Source organism: Takifugu flavidus, chromosome 13 (genome assembly GCF_003711565.1).
Source record: "Takifugu flavidus isolate HTHZ2018 chromosome 13, ASM371156v2, whole genome shotgun sequence".
NCBI lineage: Eukaryota > Metazoa > Chordata > Actinopteri > Tetraodontiformes > Tetraodontidae > Takifugu > Takifugu flavidus.
Genome location: NC_079532.1, coordinates 3,380,341 through 3,404,816, shown reverse-complemented (window position 1 = coordinate 3,404,816; position 24,476 = coordinate 3,380,341). Strand labels below are relative to the sequence as shown.

Below are 24,476 nucleotides of genomic sequence, written 5' to 3'. Positions count from 1 at the left end.
TATAGCTACGGCCAGATATATCACAGGCACCGGCAGGAATATTTATCCGTGTATCTGAACGATTTGCAGACGGGACCTGCTCAACACTGATCAGTTTGTGTGGATCTCGGTCATCGATCCGGGAAATTAACACCCAATGATTTAAAGAGTTGGCTGATATTTGACTGTTCCTAGTTAGGGGCCGTTGTTTTGGGGTTAACTTAATCCTGTTCTTCATAATTCCACATCTGAACCCACCATCTTTAAGAAGCGGTCTCCAGTCTTAGTTTTCCTATTTTATTCAATTTTCTCGTGAAATAAAGGTAGGGACGATGTGCCCGTTCCCTGCGGTTGCTCGGCCTCCTCCTCTGTCTGCCAGAGCATTACCTCCCGGGTTCCCCCTCTCTTCCCATCCCCTGCATTCGTCTTCCTAACCTCGGCTTCTATAAATAACAGCAGCGCACAGGCGATAGAGGCCAACCCGGTAGAGCCCTGTTAACAGGAGGCAGAGGCACCTGATTGGCTCTCCGTCACTCCGGCGCTCTGGCTGCGTCCAATCAGGTCGAAGGAAGGCGGAGTCGGGCGTTTGATTGACAGTTGCGGAGCCGTGGGGCTCCATCCTGATGCAGCGCCGCAAAGAGCCACACGAGGGCGGTGTTTGATATGTGTTCATCACCTTTACTGGTTTCCAAGTCTAATATCTATCAGTTGTACTGTAGACGTAATGAAAACTAACACTTTAGTTAAAACGGTTGTAATTTACATGTTTGAGAGAAAAAAACATTGTTTTGCCTTTAATGTGCACATTCCAAAACACGACAGGCAGCAGGTGTGAAAGCGATTTTACATTTTTTTTAAGTTCACTTGGTATCTGTCTGTTCTTATTTTAGTGTCTAATTATATGTGCTTCAGTTGAACCCCCCCCAAATCAAATTAGGGCAAATTGCATAATTGTTAAATATTAGAAAATATGCCTTTTGAGTATAAAACAGTCATTGTAATCTATCTCCACATGGACAATTGTGTTTTTATGATCATTTAGTTGTAGTTTTTTAGGGGGTTTTGTGTTGGTCTCCAAACATGACATCATTTTAGATGCATTACACTGAAAAAGGCCCCAGATCAGCATTTGTTTCCTCTTCCTCACCTTCTCTGTGGTGCAGATTTCAGGCCCGTGGACTATATTTGCCTCCTGTGAGCTTGTTTTCATGAAGACGGCTGGTGCCAGTGATGCGCTCAGCGGTAAAACGAGATGGGCCTGATTCAGGTGCCGAACCGAGTTAGCCAAGGTCACTTCCTGAAACTCATCTACCTGTCAATACCAACGGTTCCGGAGTCGATAGATTCCACGTCATCGTCGCTGCCGGAGCGGCTATGGGATCAGTTCATCTGACGCCTCCCCACAACATGTCTGTCTCACTCACTCACACACACACACACACACACACACACACACACACACACACACACACACACACAGAAACACACTTTTAGATTGACATAATGACAAAGAGAACGAGGTTTTGGCCTCAGCGTGACTAATATGATTTATTCATCGCTGCCAGCAGCAACTCAAAAAGCCATTAGGAGGCATTAAAATGGAGACACCTCACATTACTCTTGCATGAATAATGAATGTTTAATGGTTGCAATGAGGCACGTGTGTGTGGGTGTCTGTGTCTGTGTCTGTGTGTGTCTGTGTGTGTGTGCTTAAATAAATCAAATCGTAACAGTACAGGGTGTTATTTTCTTTTGCAGATTAAAAGACATTTTGTACCCCCCAACAACAAATGATAGATGGTGATGACAAATTGGATTGTCAGAAAATAAAGTTTCAGATTTGTCACGTGTGTGTGTGTGTGTGTGTGCGACAATCGAACCCCCCAAATCAAAATAGTGCAAACTGCATAATTGTTAAATATGAGAGAAGATGGATTTTGAGTATATAACAGTCATTATAATCTATCTCCACATGGATAATGTGTGTGTCTGTGTGGGCGTACGTGCGTATGTTTGTGTGTGTGTGTGAGTTGAGTTTACTGTGGTTACACTTATGGATCTGAGCTCATCATCAACTTCTCAGTAATGATCAAAAACAAAGTGATGCCGTTACTGAATTTCATACTGTCGGCACCATCAAGTCTGCGTGTGTGTTGTGTGTGTGTGTTGTGTGTGTGTGTGTGTGTTACTGCTGGCTCCACACTGACGCCTGATGTCTTCGGGATGAGTCAGTGTTAGCCACACACATTACTGATGTCTGTCGACCTACCTGACTGCAGCGCTGTGAAAAAAAGAAAGAGAGAGAGAGAGAAAGAAAAAAGACAAAAGAAAAAGAGAAAGAAAGAAATAAAGACAGAGAAAGAAACACCATGCTTGTACCACAAACGAGAAGAAAAACTAGCAATTTTAACAGTTACAAAACTGAGAAAAGTTTCTGGTTTTTTCCTCTGCAGACTGAAAAGCAGAAGATGGTGAAACGCTTCATCATCATCATCCTCAGAACAGTCAAACATCCTCTTTTGTTTTGACTGTTATTTCCGTGCACATCACTCGGCGCAAATATGCTCTTTTTGGTTTTTTTTCCATGTTTGATGTAAATCAGACATGACGTAATTTTCAGCTGGAGGCAACGCTACAAAAATAGCTCACATGTGGCTCTGAGGTCATGAGCAGAGAGGAGAGAAATGATAACAGAGTAGCAGCCACAAACACCCCACTGTGTGTGTGTGTGTGTGTGTGTGTGTGTGTGTGTGTGTGTGTGTGTGTGTGTCTGTGTGTGTACTTGCAATGTGAGGACATTTATGGGAAATGATGACATTTTGGTTGGCCCCCAAAAATTCAGAGGACCGTTTGAAGGTTAAGACATCAACATCAAAGGTTGAGGGTTTAGGTCAGAGTCAGGGTTATGGATTAGGATTAGGATTAGTCAGATAGTTAGGATGGTTAGGTTGAGGGGTTGGGTCATGCATTAAGTCCTCCACAAAGATAGAAGTGTGCATGCTTGTATGTGATATATTGTGAGGACCAACACACATTTCCACGCACATTTCATTGAAAAATATGGACATTTTAGCTGTCCCGCCAACTTTAAAGGATTGGGAGTGGGTTTAAAGGGTGGGCTTTGGTTTAGGTTAGTGTTGTTGTTGTTGTAGGTGGCTGAACATAAGAATCAAGGCTAGGTTAAGCTTGGGAAGGGGGATTAGATACCAGGTCCACATCATAAACCATCCTGTGAATGTTCTCAGTCATCCTGGCCGATGAGAACAAGTTTAAAAAATTCAACTGGGCTTCCTTTAGCTTTGATGATTAAATTCCGCACCATATAGGATCAAAGAATCCCTGAAACCTCCCATGCAACAGTAAGCTCGATTAGCTCCATTCAGGTCCCAACAGGACCATTGAATTAAAAGAAAATAAAAATCGTGTGGTCACTTGTGTTTGGTGTGGCCTTCAAATGATGGTCCACGTTGTTTGCAGTCTCCAGGGAAACGTGCCACATGAGCTCATGTGCCAAAGTCAAAGATGACTGCAGACAAACTTTGGTGTGAGATGAGGCAACGTCTGCCCTGCTGTTAGGCACGCCACATCCACCTGAGATGCTGTCTTCTTCTGTGGTGGTCCCTGGATGTGGTTTCTGAGCTGCAGACGCTGAGATATGTGATACGTCGACTAATAGCAAGAGGGAGTCAGAGAGAAAGAGAGGGAGAGGGTGAGGGGGAGAGAGGGGGGAGAGACAGAGAGAGAGAGGGAGGGAGTGAGGGAGAGAGGGGGGAGAGAGACAGAGACACACAGAGAGAGATAGAGATTTGGTGTTGTACCTTTTGGGAAGAAAGAGACAAATGTCAGCACAAATAACCGCTTAAGTAAGCAACACACACACACACACACACACACACACACACACACACACACACACACACACACACAGGCCGAATGATGCACGCCGGACCTGTGACTGGACCGACCAGAGGACCAATTGATCAGCCGCCACCTCCCTGCTCTGCCTCTAGCAGCAGCAGGTGGCAGCAGTCAGTTACGTAACCTGTCTGTCTGATCAGCGTCTGTTATCATTTATTCCAACACCCTGATGGACCGAGACGATACACATCCTCACATGGTCACAGAGGTGAAAATATGGACCTATTTCTGTCTCCAAAACCTGATTTCATGTCATAATGTTGCTGAAATCTGTAGATGGCTCCTGACATCCACACTAATGTGTTCCTATGTCTTCTGCTGATCCTCCCAGTTTATTGTTTATCCCTCCCCCCATCCGCTGGATGGGGGTAAGCTCTGGACTCTGAGGGTCCACCATGTTCAGGGCTCAAGACTGTATCCTGAACACTGAGCATCATGTTGAATGTATTAATCATGGCGCTAGCAGGACCAAGGCGGCAGATGTCAGATGGCTCCAGTCTTTGTTGTCAGGTCAGGACATGCTGTAATGGGTCACCATGACAACAATAAATAGACAGTAACTGATCATCTAAAGCCTGTACACTGGTAACCAAAACAACATGATCCCAGATAGAAGCAGGTCAGTTCAGGAGCTTCTGGAGAGCTGGTGGGATTATTGCGCCCATTCCGGGCTGGGATGCTCTTCTGGAGGGGCTGTTTCTAACTGCACAACAACAACAACAACAACAACCGCAGCAGCAGCAGAGTTTGGATACTGAGGCTGTTGTTGCTGTGGGCTGGCGCCATCTTCCAGCCCACCAAAGTGGAGTTTCAGCCCCCACTGCATCACAGACTGGGATGAGCGAGAGGACGAGAAGGAGAAGACTAGTAGGACAAGCAGTCAGCCAGGCTCCAGGGTTATATAAGGACAAGAGTTTTCCATGGAACAAAAAAAAGGGGGTGAGAAATGCTGCTTGGAGTCAGTCACCCCTGGTGACGCGTGGAAAAGTGTGGAATGCTGCTGACGCAACTTTCGAGCAGTAAATGTGGGTAATGAGTGTGAGCCGGAGATGGATGTTTGAGGGGGGAAAAAGCAGCGTGGATTAAAGACGGAGAAGAAAGTGGGCCTGTTATGTGAAAACGTGGAAAAACGGATGGGAAGACTGCAACCTGCTGACGTAACACTTCCTAACTGTTTCCATACAGAAGGCCTGGCACCCATCAGCCGGCGGGAGAGGGGCGACACACACTCAGGGATATGCTGCCAATTAAACCTTAAAAATGCATCAGGCCTGGGAAGGTGGCTGCAGATGTGCAGGTTGCCTCCTTTACAGATGCAAAGGTAAGTTGAGGACACGTGAAAACAGGCGCACAGAGGGAGAAGCTGTGTTATGACAAGATTATCTCCCAAGATCAAGGAGAAGAACACACACAGATGATGGGCGGGTGTTAGATTTACCTTTATTATTCCAATAGCGTGGTGGTCCCGCTGCAGAGAATTCTCAAAAGGGTCATAAAAACACACGCACGCACGTGGGTGAGCAGGAGGACCCAGCTGGAGATGCTGGTAATGCCATTATCTTTGCCTGTCTGCTTTTGGACTCTGTCAAACAGTCATTAAAGCAACATTGTGCTTGGTGAAAATAATCAGGGCCATCTGTGTTGTGTGTGTGTGTGTTTGTGTGTGTGTGCTATTCACCTTTGTCTTCACCCCCTGACACCCGTGTACGTCAGTTCTCTGTCAGAGGGGTGTTTGTATGTGCGGAGCTGCTGACATCATGAAACCAAAACTGTCTTTGCAGAATCAATGCCCCCCCCCCCCCCCCCCCACACACACACATCCATCCATTTTAGAGTTGCTGTTATTTTGTGTACTCTGTGTCCTCAGGGGACACAGACCTTTCTTTGTCACACACGTCTCCTGTTTTTCAGGTGGTAAATTAGTCCAATGTAATTTCATTAACGAGGGAGTGGGTATTTTTAACTTTATTCACTTTGGTCCACTGTTTTTTTTTTTTAAATGTGCTATAAAAAATAAACTTAGGATGTACAGTATGCATTGGGTGTTTATCTTCTGTTTTGTCTCAGTGATCCATGAACCTCCAAACAGGGCTGAGGCTCAACGTTTCTAGAGAGAGTGTCTGATAAAAATGAATAGAAATCGGACAGGACGGGACCATGACGCCCACTGTGGGGTGGTTAATATTGAACTTGTCAGATTAACATCGCATTTACATCATAGCTTATTTTTTGAGAGCGTCATTTTAATAATTCATCATCCTGTCAGCAAACTGGAGCAAGTGGACCCCCCCAGACACATACACACACACACACACACACACACACACACACACACACACACACACACACACACACACACACACACACACACACACACACATACAGAAGAACACAGAAGAAGCAGAGAAGGGTTTGTATTTTGTCATGTCTGTATTCTTGTCTCATTTCACAAAACATGTACAGGGGAAGGAAAAGCCTTTCAATAGAACCTGAGGTATTTTTGCGTCAAGCAGCCTAAGGTATCAGGATTTTCTTTTAAAAACTCGTCTAATCACTGTTGCTATTTACATAACAGAATAATAGTAATAATAATAATAATAATAGATAACATTTTAGCAAATGGGACAGCCTGCATCATCCTTCTTACATGTCATAAATAATTCTAACAGTTTTTTTCTTAAAAAAAAGTCAGGAGGGGATGGTTACGGAGGCCTGGGGCAACACGGAAATCACTCTTAAATTACTTCAGCTGCAGCAGCCCAATGTCAGAAATCACCAGGAAAGGAAGATAATAATGGGTGGAAGGGGGGAGGAAAAAAACAACACATTTACATCATAAATAAATAATCCTCTCACACCAGGAGAGCTAAATTTTTCATTTATTTGAGCTCAACTTTTTTTTCTCTCAATGTTATGCTGTTTTCGTTTGGAAATCAAAGCTTTGGAAATAGTAAAAAAAACGAAAAAAAAACGCAAGGGAGCTTTACAGACATGCGTTGTGCTGATGTACCAGCAGCTGTGTGCCCACTGTCGGGCTTGGCTCACTGAAGGATCCCCTGAGAATGAACATAAGGGTGTGTGTGCATGTGTGTAGGGCATTGACACGCGTGGGAACATATCTAAATGCATATAACGCAATGTATGAACGCGTGCTTGTGTGTGTTGTTTTCAGCTTTGGTGGGATGAGCTATGGCGATAATGATCCCTTGCTGGCTCGGAGGTGAGAGTTCTAACTCTGAGCTCTAAGTCTAGCCCTCATTAAACCGCACACGAGCATCGTTAGCATGTCCGTCGTCATCTGCAGGCAAACAAAGGTCTTTTTTTAGCCGACGCTCGAGCCCTCGTGTGTGAGAAACATGAATCCGGACTGTAGAAGAGCCAAAACAGAGATGTGGCTGCCATGGACGTGTCCACTGAGGAAGCCTGTGTCCTCCACATAAGCAACAAAGATTATATTTGTACTAAATAAACTGGCTTTGGGAGTGTCAGGAGTAAATGAAGTTGGTTATCAGAAAGCATAAAGGTGCAAAGAAAATAAAAAATAAAAAAAATCAATCAAACTTCACGCATCTCAAAGAAGGAACAGCACATATTGTTTGTTGATTTTGTCCAATGTGTGTATTTGTGTGTGTTCATAAATACCATACAGCAAATAATAATAATAATCATTCAACATAAGAGGAAAAGAAAAGAAATTCACAAAACATTATATTATTTCTCATTGCCAGAATGAACCAAATACAATAAATTAAAACTCAAAGTGAACAAAACTTCCATTAGAAGTCCATTAAAATTTATATATAGAGTAATGTATGTAATGTATAGAATTTGTCTGTTGTCAGCCTCTCTGGTGCATGCTCGGGTGGTGACCGAAGGGGGTTGGATAAACCAGCTGAAGGGACACAAAAGGACCTTCACCAGCATCCCAAAATTGTCCTCCCATCACGCCGTTAACACTGAAAACAAGGGAGTCAAAGACAAACTGTGCTTCGGGGAGGGGTGGGGGGCGGGGGGGGGGGGGGGGGGGACGCTGCCCGTTAACTCAGCAACAGAGGATCCTTCATTGTTTGGACGCAGTGCCGCCGTTTGCTTACGTCCTGCTAGGGATCTCAGCTACACGGCGGTGCACCGATACTGCTGTTCGTGTTGTGCTGCCGGAAGAGTCAAAGGGAAGAAAGGAGAGGACTGAGGTGTTCTGTCACTTGAGGGGGGGGGCAGCTTTGAAGAAGAGATGGGGCTCAGTTTGAATCACAAGCACGCCATTTCTGACCACAGGCATGCGCTCAGAGGAGATAGTCTGTGTAGGAAGGATGCAACACGACATTTGGGGTTTTTTCTGTTTATTTTTCCGAGCTTCTCCGAGCTCTTCGTACCTGCAGTCACCTGCTTAAATTGACTGTCCTCCGCTTGTCTGTCCATGTAAGAGTTCATGGTAGTTATGGTCTGCTAAGCACCATATCGCAGGTTCTGTCAGTTCGGGGGTGAAAGTCAGCTTGTCTGCTGGACCTCTTCACGACCAATATTGATTTGTCCACTCATTTTTGAGTCTTTAACACTGTCCAAAAGGGGGCACCTCTTAAATGCCCTCTTCCTGTTCTCCCTCCAACAAGGTCCCTTTTCGTCCCCAGACGGGAAGCTAGGATCGCCTCCATTATGTGTCAGGAGACCTCAATGATCTCCATGCTCCCAGAGAAGCTCGACTGCTTGCCAATCTTGCCCAGCTCTTCCCGGGTTCGCGTCTCAGAGATCCCCTCTTCGAACTCCATCTGACAGCTGCGCCGCTTGAACTGCTTGTCCGTCGCTGGTCCGCTGGTGTCTCGGTGGTCTCTCTGTGTCTGTGTCGTTGGGGCAGTTTCCCTCTGAGATTTGTCTTGTAGACGAACCCCTTCGCTGCACCCAAACGCCACGTATGCGGAACTGCTCCCGAACCTCACCGACGTCTCCTCCCTGTCGCCCACGCCGGCTCCGCCCAGTTCCATACCTCCCTCAAAGCCCTCCTCGGCCCCAAAGTGCCAGGGGGCATCTGTGGTCGGGGTGACAGGAGTAACAGGAGTAGTGGCCTGGACAGTGTCTCTGTGTTTGGTCCACATGGCCCCAGAGCCGATGGTTGGCAGGGAGGGCAGCGACAGGAGCAGAGAGCCTTTAAGGTTCTCGTCCAGACCCGGGCTCTTGCCGTCCAGTGACAAGCTGAGTGACTGTGGGGGTTGGTGCAGCTGGGCATGAACTGGGGAACTGGCAGAGCAGTGTTTGGGTTTTCTCCTCGGCCTGGAAGAGGAAGAACCGGACCGTAGGCCTCCAATGCTGCCACCGCTGCCCGGGGAGGGAAATGGCGAGTCTAAGGGGCTGGGGCTGTCCAGAATGGGAGACTGGGAGCAAACGCCGTTGGTGGTGCCCGTTCCCGGGCTGTCGAGCTTGCAGAGCTTTGGGACGTCTTCAGAGTGCGCGGGTGCCAGGCCCAGGCAGTGGGGACTGTTGGGGGTGTAGACCGACTTAATGTCTAGGGAAAAGGAGCGCTTAAGCCTGTTAGTGTCCATGATCCTCTCCGCAGAGAGGTGCAGACCATTAAAGCCTTGCTGGAGTGAGGTGGGCGACGACAGCTTAGGTTCTGGTGGCATATTTGGCTCTGTCGCAGATGAGTCGTGGTTGCTATGGTGACCGTTCATCTCAAAGCCATTGACTCCGTTGACTTCTGAGGTTTGCTTAGCCTTATTTTCAGAGATCTTGTCGTCTGAGTTTAGAGCTTGCAGCACACGGAGCTCCTTCTCAAACTCCAGAAGCTGACCGAGGAAGTTAAAGTTGGGGGATATGGACGGTCTGCGGTCCTTGACGAATCTGGAAGCAAGAGAGGGACGGTGAATATAGACCGGCGCCACAAAAGTGATCAACATTGCTGATACAACACATTTTCTGCCTGATTTGATTCTCAGAACTAGGGGAAGGCTGAGAAAAAGGCCTAGTGATACTGTAACCTTAGCTCAGTGGGAGGTTGGTGGGAGGGCCACGCTCACCTGTAGGCATCATCTGATGACAAGCCCATTGTCTTCATGATGTAAGCAATAGCTATGGTTGCCGAGCGTGAGATTCCAGCCAGACAGTGCACAATGACCCTGCAGTTTGACACCTTCGCTTTGTCTGTGGGAGGACAGGTATGAATACACATCTTTAGTAAAATCTATGCAGACAATCAACATCTGTTCAACGTAAACTAGCATTTCCTGGAAGAACACAAGGAGGGGGGTCATCAGGACGGATGTGGTGTACTTGCTGCTATTGTTATCAAAGCAGCACGTGAGCACAACAACGTTGTATCAAATGACGTTGCTCTCCGCCTCATCTTACCGATGAATTCATTCGTCTTGTCCAGCCAGGGGAGCAATTTCTCACAGTAGTTGTCGTTGACTGGGATGCGCATGAAGTGGCCCTCGCTGATGAAGTCTGGCTTAGGACAGGTGTTGCTGGCGTTGAGCACATAGGTGATTCCGTTTTGAGCCATGAGGTCCTACGGAGACCAGGATCAAGTCAGTTCAGGGTTGTCCCGTTGTGATGGAAGGACAGTGAGGTTTGACCTGGATAAAACACCCAATTTGTACCTTGTTCAGCACATCCTTCTGCGAGCCCAAGTAGAGGTGCGGCAGGATTCGTGTGGGCCCAACGTTAGCCACAGGCAAACAGGGCTGGGACAGGCTCATAGGTAGAGCTGTGGCAGGTTTCCCTTCACACAGGCCGGGAAAACAGGAGGAGAATGCAGCAAAACCTCCTGCAGAGAAAGAAGAGGACAGAACTGGTTAGACACACTATTCTTTTTTATAACAGCCATACTCGTGCTGGGAACTGCAAAGACCTTATTGTGAACATTAGCAGACTGACACTCTATAGCCTCTCTGAGGCCACAATGTCTGGGGTTTGGGTCTGCTTCCAGCAACAGGAGCAAAGACAGAGGCCGTCTGTGCACGCTAGGTTAACTTCTGGGCAGCCAGGAATGTGTATGTGTGGCCCTTTAAGAGGCAGGCGGCTCCGCTTTAGGCGTGTGTGTCTCTCTGTTTCCTGCATGAGCTCATGTCCTGTAGCAGACCATTGCGTCAGGCTGCGGGAATGAAAGAGGCCACAGGTGCAGGGCCAGGACAGAGGCCCAGTAACCCCCCGAGCCACCCCAACAACCACACAAACACACAAAATAAGGACAGAATCACATCAGCAATATGTTGTCAATATTCAGTCTCAGTTGTGTAACTGCAAGGCGAGCGCCAAAGTGGGCGGGGTTAGGAATGTGTGTATTAAGGAGTGGGTAATGACCTCACCAGGGAGTGTACAGAAGAGAGCAGAGTACTTCAGGAAACCCTTAGCCCCAGAAAGGATATTAGAAACTGATCTAGGTTCAGCCCTGCCTAACCCAATCTGGGACGAACAGCAAATACATGCACACACACTTGCACGCAGACACAGGCGTGCACACACACACAGGCACTTAGAGCAGTGAGAGTGAGTGAGACATGACATCACTGTTCTAAAGTAGCACACGCAGCACAGCGCAGGCAGGACACGGCTTCCCATTGTAACACACACCCAACTGCATGTAGCAACTGCTGGCTGACTGTCCCTTAAACACACACGAGATCTTAAAAGCTGTAAAATATAAACTGCAAATGTTCGGAGGACAGCAACTGCTCTGGGCTGCAGAAGACGGCACACGCTCATGACCAAATCTATTGTGAGCACGCTGTCTCTTTAAGAGCGGAGTGCAGAGGATCTGTCTGGATCCAACTATTAATGGCAACTGGAGGAGCAATGACATCAGCACTCCACATGGGGGGTAGAGTGGAGGAAGGAGAAAGAAGGATAGATGGAAGAACAGGCGTCAGATAACTTTGAGGATATAAAAAGGCAGCTGAAGCTAGCTGCCGCGCTTCGGTGTGTGGCGGATGACATCATCACCATAAACATCCATTTGTAGGTCAGAATTTGGCACTGGATTGTGGTTTCACTGTAGAATTTCCGCCACAGCATCTTTCTAGTGGTCCTATAAAAGGGTGGCGCTCCGCTGTCACTAATTACTAAAGCATGTGGAGGAAGGGAAGTTCTTTGAAGGGTTACTTCCTGGTTCCTCGGTTCCCAAGCTCCTTCTGAAGGAGACACATGTGCCAAAATAATGACATGACATATAGCATTTGTCAAAGTGGACTTGTGCGAGGAAGCAGCATGTTCCTGGAGACGCTTAGATCAACAGGAAAAGCCTGACATCGCACCGCGACAATCTTCCTGTTTCTGCAAGAACATTGTTAGAGAGTTGTTAGAAGGACAGAAGACAGGACGTTCCACAGTGGAGACAGCGATTTTGTTTAAGGTTTACATGGATGAAAGGAAGTGAGCATAACTGGAAAAATATCCAGTCCAAATATATCCATGGGCACAGCCACAATTACTGCAGCTGATGTCATGAGTGAGTAAGGGGGTCACTGGTATCACGGGAGACTGAAGTCAGAGATAACAGATCGGGACATCAAGAGTGCCTCCGCCTGATCTGGAGCTGCTATTGCATTAAAGCAACATTACATCAGCCCAAATGCAATTGCCAACACCTTCTTCGCAGCCATAGCTGACATAAATGGAGATAAGGCATTATTTGTGACCTCACCAACACTTCAGACGGTCAAGTGTGGTGATGCTAATGACAGCCGACTGTCACGAGGGGGCATAAGTGGGACAACAAGTCCAAAGGACAGTCAGACTGAACATCAAATAACCCAACGAGACAAGGCTTCACGTTTCCCAAAGGACCACAATGACACATCTGGCCATTCCTATCTGTGAACACAAGGCACACACATACACACACACAAGCGGTCACAGTGACATCACTGAAAATACCCTGTGACACACAGCAGCCCGGCTGTCTCTGAAGATGACGACATCAGAAAGTCAACAGGGACGGATGAGTTCACCTCAGCGGGATCGACGGTGGAGATAAACGCTCAAGTTTCATCCAACACTGTAGTTTAATATGAAAAGAAACAGAAGTGTACTTTTGGATTTTTTTTTTGGAGGGGGGGACAGGATGCGTCATGCATCTGTAACTCTAACTGGAAAATATGCATAGACAGGATGTGACTAACCTAATTATGAACACATAGTCTGAATTTTGAGAAAAAAAAATGTTCGGGAAACAGGCCGCCGAGTTGCCATCGGCGAGGCTTGGCGGCGGAGGCTTCCTTTTTCCGTTTCCCTCTGTCTCCTTCATCACTTATGCAACTGCTTATTTTCCTCTCCTGCTCGGTCAGAGTGGAGTCCTTCGTCGGTTTTGTTTTCAGGCAGCGACTGACGACTCCTCGCCGGTATAACCTGAGTTTGGGAGGTGGGGTGGGTGGGTGATTCGACACAAACGTTAGTGGAAGTGGAATCCTGGAGATATTGACCGGGCAGCCAGAGACACACAACACCTGCCGGCTCTGGCCTGTTACATCACTGCTGCTGGTACAATCGACTGCCTCGTCAATACAACCCTCCCCTCTGTTCATTCGCTCGCGGTTGCCCTCTTTAACTCATCTGTAAATGGAAACACAGGCACACACAGGCACACACAGACACACACAGCCTGGGGGGCATTGATCTGCCTGAATGAGTACCCTGCACCTCTCTATCACTCTCTTCTGAGCTTCATATCGAAGGAGACATGACGCCATGCTCTGTGGCCCTCCAGCTGTCCCCTCCACTATGAAGGGACATTAGCATCTCAATGGCAACCCCCCTCCTGCACCCCCCCCCACTGCCATCCTTCAGTCTCCCAACATGACATCATTGCACAATATCCCCCTCAGCTCCACAAAGGCAGAGGCAATGGCAGGGTGCGTGTGTGCATTTTCTTTCTTTAGCAGTGGGGAGCGCTAGAGTGGGCCGCGTCTGTCAGTTGTAGATTGACGGAGCATAGATGAGGTAGAGGGATGAGGTCATCCCTTTTCACGCGGGGCTTCAGGATGATGATGGCAATAGCCGACAATGACTGCATGATGAAACACGCCTGCCCGTTTAACAGCGAAGCCGTTCATTACCGTCACCACTTAGCCTATCTGCGTTGACAGCAGCTTATTTTAGTATTTTATTAGCGCTCTCTCCCTGTGTAAATCCTCCTCTAATCTCACCCACATTCACTCTTCAACTGAGCAGAAAGGTCTGAAAATATCCAGCGACAGGCACGATTCTATTTTCATCTACTGGGGTGTGATTTTTTGTTTTTTTATTTTGCTAATCTGATCCGAGCATGCGAGTTTGACACATGAAGCACGTGCACCTGCACACAAAGAAACACACCTACAGTAACAGTGTGAACCAGAGCAGGTGCTGAGCGCTGCTGTGCAAACTGCCTCCAGCCGGCTCTCTGATAAACGTTCACATATGCCTGCAAAGACTGCAGAGCATTACCCAACATTTGAGTTCCTCTGATCACACCAAGCTTCCTTAAATTCATGCACAGATCATAATTCATGCCATGGTGGCATATGAAAAGAATTTCCTCTCTATTACCTCAGTCTGTGAGAAAGGAGATTTTTTTAAACACCTGCAGAGCCACACAAAGAACAGAGCTGATAAGAGTTGAGAGGAAAAGCTTCTATACTTTTACATAAATGTGGCTTCAGGCTGAGAGGACACATTTCCTCGGTCTTGGCTGAGTAAAAAGGCGTCTCTTCAACATGTCAGTGAAACAACATATCTGCTAATGTGTCTTAACAGTAAATATAATGACTAATCCCGTGCATGTATTTAAAATAATTTAATGTGTGGGCATTTAGAGAAATACTTCAATGCTGTGCCAATGCAACTGCAGTGCAGAAAACATCAGCAGGGGCTTTCCTCCTCATGCATAAGATATAACGCTACCCCTCTGGGCTCGTCCTTTCAATACATTAAAGCATCAGTCTTTGTATAACGCGGCAATAACCTACATCCTAAACCTTAACCTCCTGATCAACACGAAGGGGAGATATAACAAACTTATTAACGCAAAAACACAGCCATGTCATGTGGATACACACCTCGCAGCTCTCTGCCTTCCTTCATTCGGCGGACCCTGATCTTCAACCTCATGTTTGTTTCCTGTAGGTCTGGCCAAAAACAGTCCTCCGCTGGGGCAATCATCACATCCAGAGGCATTCCCCAGGTCACACTCATGCACACGCTAATGCACAGGTGGAAATGTTCTGGTGATCCCCCCCTTTTTTTAGGGATGAAACGAGCCTCCGCCACACAAGAAATGTCCAAAAAAGCCTTCCAAACACAAACAGTTTCCACGGAGGACTGATTAAGATGAGTCCCCGCGCTGTGTGTAGGTAAAACTCCTACTTGTGATCAATTCTGGTGAAAGTCAGTGGGTTCCAGATCCCAGGTGGTGACCAAGAACCACAACAGATAGTCCAGAATACCTCAGGTCCACCAGAATCCCACAAAAAGAGCGCAAAAATTCCTCAAAAGGTTCGGCATCAATGCACGAGTCTGGTATTTCTGTGAAAACAGACACCCGTGCAGAAAAAGAGGAAAGGTGACGCGGGCGTCTGTATGTATATAACCCAGATGTAATCTGCCTGCAGCTGGTTCACAGAGCGTCTGTGTGTGTCTCTCTGACTGCACTCTCTGTCTCTGAGTCCACCGCCAGAAGAGCAGCCCACTATTGTTTTGCTGCTACGATTCCCTCCGCTCTCATTGGCTCAGCTGCGAGCCGAGGCTCCTCCCCCTTAGTCCCTCCTCCCCTGTCTCTCTGCAAAAAGGATGACGGAGCTGCGATCTCTCGTCGCGCACGGAGGGTGAATGAGCTCACTTGCCGTGAGCTGCTACCTCCCCTTGCACCCGCCTTCTCTTGTGGAGCCTGAGCTCCATCATAACTAACGTCTGAGGCATGTAACCACATTCCTTACTCATCCACCAAATATGCAGCCAACACAGGGGCCGAGCTGTGGAGCAGGACCCTATCAGAGGAGGACGGTGAAAATCTATATATATATGTATAACTCTGACCTGTCAGTTGATTTTATTTTATTTGCAATAGTCCTAGAAGAGAGGAAAACCCCTCATTTGTAGAGGGTGTAATGATGAGCACGTTTGTGTGGTTGCATAAGGTCCATGGTCGTCACACTTTGATGTAATAATACAGATCGACAGGCACCGTTTTGAAGTTCCTTCCAGCCTGTTTCACATTAGGCCGTGAAGACTGCTTTTATTAAAGTATCTGCAAATTTAACAAAGACGTACATCAAAACAAGAAGGAGCCAAATCGCTCCGTTAGTTTGATTGCCTTAAATGTACAACAGCTGCAGAGGGATTAGGATTGTCAATGTGCTGAAAGCTGATTTCTCAGTGAAGGTAAGGGAATGTGTGACTTCACTGGGTTTCCTGCACTGGTTCATGTCTAACGAACTCGTGTTTGGACACAAGGTTCTGGTGCCGGAGGAGAAAAAAGGCAGAGTAGCTGGAAATGAGGCAAAAATGGAAAGAGGAAAACAAAGCAAGCTTCTAACATGCATGTGACAGGTTATAAACAAACCTGTAGGAACAAACCAGCACTAAATACGACATGTATGTTACTGCAGGTATGGCTGTAGAAAACAATGTAAAACCCAGTCCTGTGGGGCACTTTAACCTTTAAGCATACATAATACTGCATCAACAATGACACATTAGCATTTTGCGCCATTAATGATACAAAAAAAAAGCATCAGCACATTTCCATGTGGCTGTTTGAGATATGATTACATTCAGACCTAGTCAGATGGTTCTCAAGTGCATTAGGTCATCGGCCATGGTGAGCACATCTCCAAAATGAGGTAAATAAGCTTATACAAGCTGTCTCGTTAGGGGAGCAGCTGCATGTTGAGTGACTGACATCATCTGATGGCTGCAGACCCCCGGACGACCACACTCGGGGGAGAACAGCCTTACGTCACCCTTTTGTTCAACCAGGGGTTACAGAGGGAAGGAGAGGGAGAGGAAATAGGTCACTTAGCGATGACGGGCTTTGTCAAATGGGGCAGACGCGTTATAACAGAGGGCAAGAACAAACGCACGTGTGCGCCGTCACATACATGAAAATCAACAAAAGCTGCCGTTGTGTGCGCCTGGCTGGAACAGATGTGGTAGACTGCAGCGTCTCGCTGGGGTCACGCACACTTCACACACGCTAATTGTCCAAACACCGGTTTGCATTAACACCTCACCTGGTTTCCCCATGAGGCTCAATGCAGTAAAAACTTGCACTGAAACGTACAAACAAACAGCAAATTGACAAACCACAGAAGCCAGTGATGTCTGCATGCTCACTTTTCTAAAGCAAACAGTGTGCTTTTGCTCTCTCTAGACTACCCCCCCCCCCCCCCCCCATCTACCTCTAGTCAGTAGGGTAACGTTGCTCAGAATAGAAGGTGTGTTAATTAGACGATCACAGCCAAGTCGCTATAAATGACATCCAGGTCTGTTTTTTATTGACTGCACATATGGGCCCCGCTCAGACAGAAATAGTTAGGAAGGTCACTGTGAGAGCCCCCACCGCTGACAACTCTTAGATTTAGAGCATGCTTTTTTTATGACCCAAGAGCTTGTTACTGAGACAACACACAGTTTACACACACACACACACACAGACACACACATAGAAGGGGGCTTGAAGACCGGATGAGCATGGCTCAGCTTTTCTGTGCTGGAAACCGCAGGCTTTGCTGTGAATGGTGCAAACACCAGTTGGAAATTAACACGACACAGGGAAACTTTTTGAGGCTGATCTTAACCACATTTGAGGAAATGTGCCCCAAATTTAAAATCCAACAGTTATATCAAAACAATACAAATAAAATCATCATTAGCTGCACCACAACAATCAAAATAATTAGACTGTAAACTGAAATCTTTGCTCTGGGAAGAAGACTTAAATAAGTAAATAATAATCTTTTAAGAATATATTAGTAATATGATATAATGGAGGTTTAATTAATTTGTCATTTCTTTTGTTGGAGCTGTGGACTGTCCCTCCCTAGTGAGACAGGCAGCAACAGGAGTGATATGGTACACCCCAGATCATCTGTCAGGATGTCACAGGAAAAAGGGACGTCATTCCCCGGATAGGGCAGGTTAATGTGATGAAGACTCTGAGTTAATGTGACTTGATCTCCACAGGGACTTCCGTGCATGTGTTGAAAGTGTGCATGCAGAGGAGATGAGGAATGAGAAAGATAGAGGGAACACAGAAGTATTTGCTAAAATATGCAAAAACACATGTGTCCATGTGTATGTATACGGGGGTCTGCGTGCATGTCCTCGGTGTTGATCGAGCTGGTTATCAGGGGATTAGTAACAGGGCTGCTCTGGCAGTGATGTAATGCCTACTGGAGAACACAGCTGCCATGCTTGGGGGGTGAGGTAGTCACCAAGGAGAGAGAGGGGAGGATGGAGGGTGTAATTGATGATGGGGGTGGTGCTGAATGAGGTGGGGGGATTGAAATTAGGTAGCTGGGGGTTCTTGCAGGGAACCAGCAGGTGGTAGAGCAGACGCCAAAAATACTGACCGGAAAAAAGTCAGGTGAAGGTGAGATATGAAAAGTGTCAACTGTACCAGCTTCTGATAATATGGTAAGATAGCAAAAGGGTCAAATATAGGCAAAAAGAGGAGCTGAGGGCAGAGGGGTGTGTCGATGTAAAAGCCAGATGAGGGAAGGACGTGTGAGATTAAGGGAGCAGTGGGGCACTATATTTGTTGGTGTGTGTGCTCATGCATGAGGTAGTTTCATCTTTATCTGCAGCTTGGAGGAAGGCCTGCTGACATCAGTCAAGCAGTGGACCCCCTGCCCTCGGAGCAACTTAACCCCCTGAAGGAGGCTCAGTATGGGGATTGTATCAGCAAATCTACTACACACAGATTTTACTGTTTGTATACATGCCCCAGCAAGCACTAATACAAAACACACACACACACACAAACAGAAGTGTGTAAGACATCAAAAGCAAAGAGGGGGGGGCTTTAAAACTAGTCGCCTTCTTAAAATCAAATTAAACAACACAAAACTCAGTAGATCTGTGTGTGTGTGTGTGTGTGTGTGTGTGTGTGTGTGTGTGTGTGTGTAAGAGAGCAAAAGGGTGAATAAAGGGCTAAATATGCACCAGAGTCATTCGTGTTCATCTTCTTCCTAAAAAGATGAAGAATGCATGTGTGTAGAAGCAAAGTACACACTGCTCTGATCTGATTTCCCTGGGGGGGACGTTGCCTACATGGACTCATGTGAGCGAAACAGATTGGTATTTCATTCTGAATGCTAATGGGAATGTGGGCGTTTCTTAGCAGGAAAACACCACGGTCATTGCATGTTGGGTGCATCTGTGTATGAACTGTGTTGTTGTGAGAGGGCAGACAGCATATCAGGTTGTTTTTATGTCCCTCTGCCACCAGCAGTCTGATAGGCAGGGCTCAGATCAACATTAATTAGCTCTTGCTGGGGCAGTGGGGAGCCTGAGCGGTGCTGCAAGCCACACCATCTGGTCATACACTCCAGTGTCATCCTGTTCATTGTCAAACTGGTGTAGAATAGCATTAGACTGTACTTTGGTGTTCCTCTGCAGTCCAATACCTTCATTCTCTTTCAATTTTCTACTACACGGACTTTAATACTAGGAGGTTCCACACATTAGTGAATGCTAATCAGTTGATCCAGACAGAAGGACAGGTCACAGCATGGAGACTGGATTTGGGTGTACAGGACGTGGTGACAGCAGCTATAGTGAAGCAGCGTTGGCTTTCCTTCCAGTTTAGGCCCTGGAGATGCTGTGTCTGTTTCACACCCACACCATTGCACTGACATCACTCCATGAGCAGAAGAAGAACAATAGAGAACACATGACATAATGCTGCGAGAGGAAACAGAAAAGCTGTTTTTGTGCACACACAGCCAGAGCTTTCATGCGATGGCTGGACAGATGGGGTGGATTTGGTTTAACTTCACTTAAATAAAACTAAAGAGCATCCGCAAAAAAACAAAGTGATGTTCGCTGAGTTCTCTGGGCGTCTCTCACTTTCACCGTGGGGATTTCTGATGTCCCTTTATCAGAAACAGGAAATAGTTACACAACAAAAGGGAAGTGGCCTCTGAATAAGCTGCATTCATCTCCACATGTGTGTTTGTGTTTATATGAATGAGCAGGGGTGGAAAAACTTCAAGCGGGCCAGAGAAGGATGCAAACAGCTGCATTCTTTAATCTGGAACTACAAAATTAGTCTTCACCAGGAAGCCGCCCGAGAGGTTCTGCCTCTAAGTTTGCATAGGGTAAGCTTGTCTGGATGGTAATAAGACCTCTACTTCATGCCTCATACCAGGATAAGCATGAAGAAATTTCCCGTCACACCTAGATTGAAACAGTAAAAAAAAAAAAAAGATAATGCATGCCAGAGATATAAACCATCAAAGAAGGAAGCTGATAATCAGGGAATCTATCTATGTTCTAAGAAATGACGCAGTGACGGAGCAACTGAAGCATGATTGGAATCTGGTGCAGGCAGGCCAGGTCTGGGTAGGATCAGTTTGCATAATTTCGAGCTACTCCTTTCCCTCTTCTCCTTGCCCTTGGAAATTTCCACTGCACATGTGTGTCAGAGTCCTCAGGATTAAGTTCTGTGGCAAACTGATGGCGCAGCAACCAAACTGCAGCGCACTTGGCCCAAATTCAGCAGGAGGTTTGAGTTATGAAGTGCTGATGGGGGTGTAGCGAGGCCTGGGTTAGTGAGCTGTACAACTTCAGCTCCTGTTGACCCGATGTGTTGACACTGCCTAGGTAACCGTTTAAACAAACTATTTTTATTCTGCCCCGGATGAATGCATGGCAGTTGCGATGGATGGATAAATGGATGAAGCAGAAAAAAGATGGTGGTATTTAGGCCAAGCAGACCCGCAGATGTATTCATAAAGAAGCCGCATCCTGTATGAAGAATGAGGTAAAGAGGTTTCAATTTAGTTTTGAGTAAAAGAAAAGCAGAATGAGAATGTGTAGGAAACACAAATGAAAGACTTGATGTTACACTCGATTTTAACATGTTTGCTTGTCATTCCATAGGAATGAGGCTGGCTCAGGGAGCCAAGGCCACTCCGAGTCCTAATAATCCAAATATTCCACTAAAACTTGTTCTGGGAGAACGTTTTTTTTCAAGCTAGGGGGGAATTTTTTGAGGCATTTTCAGTTGAGGACTGCATGTTATATTTAGGACATTTAAGTAATGCTTGTCCCTTCTTCAAACTCGGGAAAGTTTTTCTCCTGATTTCCTCCCACAGACCAAAAACATTGGTTGATCTGAGACTCTAAAGTGCCCCTATAGGCAATAGTGTGTAAGTCAAGTGAAGTGTAAGTGTGTATTTCCTATAATAAAAGGCTGCCTTTTTTCTCTCAGCTCAATGATGATGTGTGTTTTTATGCACATCTTTATCATGCGCATCATGGTTGTGTAAATGTCATCATTTATTGGTCTTTTTTTTATTACAGACACTTGGTTTTGCTTGTGTTTGCAGTTGTGTGTGGCCTCTCCAAAGGGAGTGAGGCAGTCCAAGTGATGGAGGAGAAGGGGAAGAGGAGCAGGAGGCGAGCAGAGCAACATCACGTCATTATAGAAACATTTGGCATTGGCTCACATTAACACACAGGCCAGTTTTTGTTCTCCTGTTTTTAAGGGAAAGAAAAGGAAAATGACATCAAGCCCATCATGTGAGGCCGAAGAGACAGATGAGGGAGGGAGGGGTGAGAACACTGGCAGAGAGGGAGCCTGGTTACATAAAACTCAGGTCAGGCCTCCTTTGGGCATGTATGTGTCAGTCTGTCCATGTGTATGTGCAACTGACTGCTTGCAGGAGTTGTTGAGGACTTGGCATTACTTCACTCAGGTGCGAGATTATGACATGGATGCAGAATGGCTGCAGACAAATGGAGCATTATGTCACAGTGCAGCTCCACAGCTTCTCAGAGTCTGTAACACATTTCAGAGCGAGGAGGTGATGTCATAGATATTTCTATGGGCCATTTTCTTTGACCTTTGTGCTCCCTCGGTGCTGGTTAGGGTGGGGCTTGTGTGTGTGTGTGTGTGTGTGTGTGTGTGTGCACGAGTATGTGTTTGTTTATCCACAGGCCGGGGTGAGAGCACAGCGGCCACTGGCGCCAGATGTGATGACCGCAGGAGTCTGGACCTAAAAATAGTGTACTGTTCTCAGCACCGTGAAAGAGAAGACAAGAGAGAGACGGAGCAGAAAGAGGAGGAAATATAGGGGAAACTGGAGGAGAGGTGGAGAGGAAGGCGAGGTCATTGAGAATAACAAGTCAGAGCTCTCGAGGGAAGGTGAGCTCACCTCCTGATGGCACCGCTGCGTCCTTCTCAATGAAATCATTGATCCGCTCAGTCTCCCAATGGTGTCATGGGGAGGGGTCAGATGGCGAGGGAGCAGATGAGGGAGCGAAAGGGGTGAGATGGCACAGAAAGGTCAGGTCAGGAGGTTAAGAGGGGCGAAAGAAAGGAGGGGGCGATGAAGGCAGTGGAGAAAGAACATAACAGGGGGACAGTACACTGTGGACAAAGCATAACTTACCTGAACACACCTTGAGGGAAAAGTGATTTTAAAAAATTCTGTTGTATTTTATCCATCTAATACAAATGTAGCTAAACAGTTTCAATCCTTGTGCATCGGTTTATTTTAGTGCCACGTGTGTTGCTAGGGAACTATTTTACTTTGGCTGATTCCATATAAGAAAATGTTTTTAAAGCTAAGACGGACTGAAGAGGGCGCTGTTGGCAGCGAGGTGCTTTGCAGCCTTCAAGTTAACAAGAGTAAAGAAAATGAGATTAATGGCATCAGCAGTTTCCTCGTCCAAAAGTAGTGATCAATGTTTGGTGGAGAATCTGACGCAAACCTGCCCAAACACTGTCCAGGTGTGTGTGTCTGTGTGTGTGAAGGAAAAGAAAAAAGAAGAATAAATTATGAAGTGAAACATGAACCCAGCACGGGTCAGCGCATCAGTGAATGAGCTAACCGACCACACACACACTTTACAGGGAGCATTACCTCATCTTTTCATTCTGTTTTGTCTGCGTCTTCTGTCTCTCACTTACACACTGTACCACTGATTTCCGCACATGCACGGGCCCAGAACCGACACAAACAGACATAGGTATTCTAACTCGCTGGAATGTCTCTGTGAGGAACCACATTGTGAGATTTGGCCTCCCACAATTACATCAGACACACAAGCACACACATAAATGCATGTGGGGGCTGCCATCTCGTTGTATAACAGCAGGGATGAATGAGACATAACTGAATTGACCTTAATGCCTTCTGTTGTCTGTACAGTCACACCCTAACCTGAGCTCACTACAGCCCCGGGCTACGCAGCGGGTCCTCAACTGTCTTCAGCCAGTGAAAGATGCACCTTTCATCCACTAATACCTCTCATTAGTATGTCATCGCTCCATCCCATCCTGTGTACTTTTATCTTTCAACTGGGAGGTTGACAGCGTGGGAGTGCGGAGAAAAAACCCACTGTCATACTATATGCCAATAAGGTTTAAAATGCATACAGACACCAGCATCAAGCACACATCGCAACACGTTTTGGTGTTGAGTTGACACACAGAGCAGAGTTGGCACCAGCTAAAATACCAGCTAGCTGCATACAAAAAGGCACTGTTGTTTTTGGTTTGCTTGAGTGCTGGAGATTGGTGGGAAACATGCAAACTTTAGTCCCGTTGGGGTCACAGCTGGCTCCAACCGGCAGTATTCCCCATGGCAGGAAAAATATATATTACAGAGAAACACGCACACACAGCACTGAAAAAGGCAAGACACCCCAGTCTGAGCTCCAACTGGGTGAGATCATTACTGTGGTTAGAAAAAAATACAGCTCGTCCTCAGAGACAAACATGTTTCTCACAAACACGTTCATACAGCAGGGGGAAGAAAAATCCCACCAACACCAGGGTGAACGCGCAGCACCGTGCACATGAGCATCAGAAATACATTTGCCATAAACATGCAATATCTGCATATTTTGATTATGAGACATGCTTTGATGACACCACCAACAACGCATGTAGGAAGTGTAGGAAGTGTTTAGGTAGGAACTTATGTTGCGGGAAATATCCGATGTCCCTCATATGTCCGATCTTGCCTGGAATAAAAGTCAATGAAATATGAAAAAACAAAGAGGGGCCAGTCTCCAGGACCCTGCACTAATCTTCTGGCAGGAGCTCTGCATAAGTAACAGTTAAGGCAGAAAATCCTTTTCCCTATAGACACTGAGCCCGGTAATTATTCTTGTACTCACTTCATCCCCATCCCATTTATGGATTATTTTCTTCCCATCTTTTTATCTGACCCTCCCTCTGGCCCCTGTTCTCTTGCACAAGCTCTTGCTTGATTTACAGCCGCGTGAGCCTTGTGTGCATGCGCGCGCGTGTGTGCGTGCGGTCTGCATATGTAAGGCTAAATCAGATATGAAGTCATCGCAGGAATTATTAGCGTAATAAATCAGGGGGGGACAGGGGGAGAGGAAGGTAGAGGGACGGTGAGGAAAAAGAATATATT

General features: G+C 46.5%; 1 protein-coding gene and 1 long non-coding RNA gene across 6 annotated transcripts in view; both read right to left on the bottom strand.

Moving 5' to 3' along the window:
- Window positions 1–717: 717 nt before the first annotated feature.
- On the bottom strand, window positions 718–5,918 carry LOC130536509 (uncharacterized). Its single transcript, XR_008953366.1, has 2 exons — window positions 5,336–5,918; window positions 718–3,797 (listed from the first exon to the last, which is right to left on the bottom strand). It is a non-coding gene; the product is annotated as an uncharacterized LOC130536509 (long non-coding RNA).
- Window positions 5,919–6,308: 390 nt separating this feature from the next.
- dusp8a (dual specificity phosphatase 8a) overlaps window positions 6,309–24,476 on the bottom strand; it is a 30,734-nt gene continuing 12,566 nt past the window's right edge. For 4 of the 5 annotated variants that reach the window (XM_057052496.1, XM_057052495.1, XM_057052498.1 and 1 more), the window contains exons 4-7: window positions 10,488–10,654; window positions 10,237–10,396; window positions 9,906–10,029; window positions 6,309–9,729 (exon numbers count right to left, since the gene is read on the bottom strand). In XM_057052496.1, coding sequence (XP_056908476.1) covers window positions 8,556–9,729; window positions 9,906–10,029; window positions 10,237–10,396; window positions 10,488–10,654 — 1,625 coding nt within the window. In that variant the 3' untranslated portion in view covers window positions 6,309–8,555. Of the gene's footprint in view, window positions 9,730–9,905; window positions 10,030–10,236; window positions 10,397–10,487; window positions 10,655–14,921; window positions 15,686–24,476 lie in introns of those variants that run through there. The other variant, XM_057052500.1, reaches the window with a different exon arrangement.